Consider the following 2,885-nt stretch of genomic DNA (forward strand, 5'->3'; position numbering starts at 1 on the left):
TTTTTAAATTTAATTTTGATTTATCTTAAAAATAATATATTTTTCTATTAATTTTAAAAAAAAAAAAAAAAAAAAAAAAAAACAGTTATTTAAAACATTCCACATTATATAAGTAACTTTATATCCTTTTTATATATTTTATATTTCTATTTAAAATTTTATATAACATTTTTTCCAATTTTTTTTTTCTTCTTTTTTATATTTTCATACTTATAAAATATTATCTAAATTAATATTATTAATTTAACATATTATCTTTTTTTCTTTTTATTAATAATATTATACATATATATATATATATTTATTTATTTATTTATTATTTATTTTTTTTAAAGAACATTTCATATTACACATGTTAATAATTTATATAAAAAAAACCAAGAAAAAAATATATGTTTAAAAGAACAAATAAAAAAAAAAAATAAAAGAAATAAATTCTAGGATTATTCTAATTCTTAATATTTTATTAATGTGTAAACGTAATTTATTTTTCTAGTAATATATTTTTTTTTTTTCATTTTGTTTTTCTTTTAAATAATTAAAAGGAATTCATAAAAAATTAAATATCTAAAATATTATTTAAATAAAAAGGTTAATTTATGATTTATTCATATTCATATTTTTATCATGAAATTATTTAATTATATAAGATACTTTTATATTATATTTTATTTTATTATTTTATATTATTTTATTTTTTTATTTTATTTTTTATTTTATTATTTTATTTTTTTATTATTTTTTAAGTTCTATTATAAAATATATTCTTAATTAATTAAAAAAAAATAAATAAATTAGAATCATTTATTTCATATATTTTTTTTTCAATTTTAATTTTTATTTTTATATATTTAAAATTTTTTTTATAAATATATATATCATTAAATCTAAATAAGAAAAAAACCTAAATATATTTAATAAAATAAATGCCATTTGAAATACATTATTAAAATTTCAATTTTATATTATAAAAATATATATATATATATTATATATATATATTATCATTTCTGTTAACACGAAATAATTTGTCCTATAAGGTAGATAAATATATATAAATAATATACGAATATAATAATGAATGAGAAAAATATATAATTCTATATGTACTATAAAAGTCTAAACAGAAAAATAGATTAAATACAAAAAAAAAAAAAAAAAAAAAAAATTATTTTAACAAAATATAATAATTTTTCCATTTTTCCATATTTTTTTTTTTTTTTTTTTTTTTTTTTTGCGTTTAAAAAAATTAATAATATAATAAACAATATATATAATATTTCTGAAGAATTTAAAATTTTTCTTTTTCAAAATCTTTAAAAGTATTCTCCCTTCATTCTCTTTCGCTTATTTTACATATATATGTATTATTATTCTATTTTTATATGTACTGTACCTATTTAGAAATACATAAAAAAAAATATATTTTTGTCACTTAGAAATAATAATACATAAATATAAAAATACATAAATTACATATGAAAAAAAAATATATATATTATCATTTTATAATATATATTATATTATATTTATATATATAATAATTAAAATATGAAAAATATAAGATTTTATTTCAAAAATTGTATACAATTTATAAGTACATTTTTATATAACGATACATGGGAGGGGAAAAAAATGGAGTAAACAAGAATAAAAAATATAATATATATATTAAATATTTTATATCTTTATTAAAATATATATATATATGCATTTTTTCCCCTATACTTTTTTGTGATAATTTATAATATACAATTTATATATGATATGTATCCATATTTGTATTATATACATATATATATATATATATATATAGATATAGATATAGATGTATTTATTAAAAAATTAGTATTTCCTTTTATCTATATGTATTTTTCTTCTTTGATAAATTAGAAAAATGGTTGGTTAATATTATAAATAATAAATAAGTACACATAAAAATAATTTTTTGGCATTCAAATATATAAAAATCATTAGAGGATCAAATGTATCTATATATACGTAAAAAAAAAAATAAAATAAATAAATAAATAAAATATTTATGATACAAAATAAATAATGTAGAATTTATATATAATAATGATACATATATATATTTTTTTTTTATTTAATAAAATATAAATTAGAAAAATACTTATTTATATCCTTTTTTTTTTTTATTATATAAATTTATAAATATTTTATTAATGTTTAATATTATTTTTTAAAAGTATAATTAAATTGAAAAAAATAAAATATATATATATATATATATATATATATATGATAATATATATTTAGTATCACATGAAAATATATATGAAATTATTTTTATAAATATTTTTTAATTCCTACATCATTTAATAAAAAAAAAAAAAAAAAAAATACTAAAATAAAATAAATTATGTAAAATTAAAGAGAATCTATAAAAAAAATATATATTTTTTTTTCTAACGGTGTTTTAATAAATATTAATAACAACATCTATTTAATATAATTAAATATAGTATATAAATATATTATATCTTTAAAGATATAATTTGTTTTATCATATATTACAATATTTAATTATTTTCTTCTGAAAAAAAAAAAAAAAAAAAAAATTATTGAACAATGTCATTTTGTTACGTTAGAACAATTTCTATTGCACTTTTTTTAAGCATATTCCTATTTCTTAATAATGTAAGAAATAATATAAAAAATATAAATATGTAAAAATAATTATATTTGACTTTCTCTTTTAAAATATTTCTATTTCCTTTTTATCCCTTTATAATGATTACACTAAATATATTTATAAATATATGTAAATAAATTTATATGTTAATAACTAGATAAATAATATATATATATATATATATATATATGAAACATTGTATTTATTAATTTTTTTTTTTTTTTTTTTT

The 2,885-nt window shown here is 10.8% G+C and overlaps 1 protein-coding gene across 1 annotated transcript in view; it reads left to right on the forward strand.

Annotated features, from left to right (window-relative positions):
• Positions 1–2,592: 2,592 nt before the first annotated feature.
• Positions 2,593–2,885, forward strand: part of PRSY57_1300600 (exported protein (hyp8)) — a gene marked incomplete at both ends in the record, with an annotated part of 1,256 nt that continues 963 nt past the window's right edge. Inside the window, one exon of the mRNA XM_020115129.1 lies at positions 2,593–2,661. Within this exon, the coding sequence (XP_019970052.1) occupies positions 2,593–2,661 (69 nt within the window).

The sequence above is a fragment of the Plasmodium reichenowi genome, chromosome 13 (assembly GCF_001601855.1).
Source record: "Plasmodium reichenowi strain SY57 chromosome 13, whole genome shotgun sequence".
Taxonomy (NCBI): domain Eukaryota; phylum Apicomplexa; class Aconoidasida; order Haemosporida; family Plasmodiidae; genus Plasmodium; species Plasmodium reichenowi.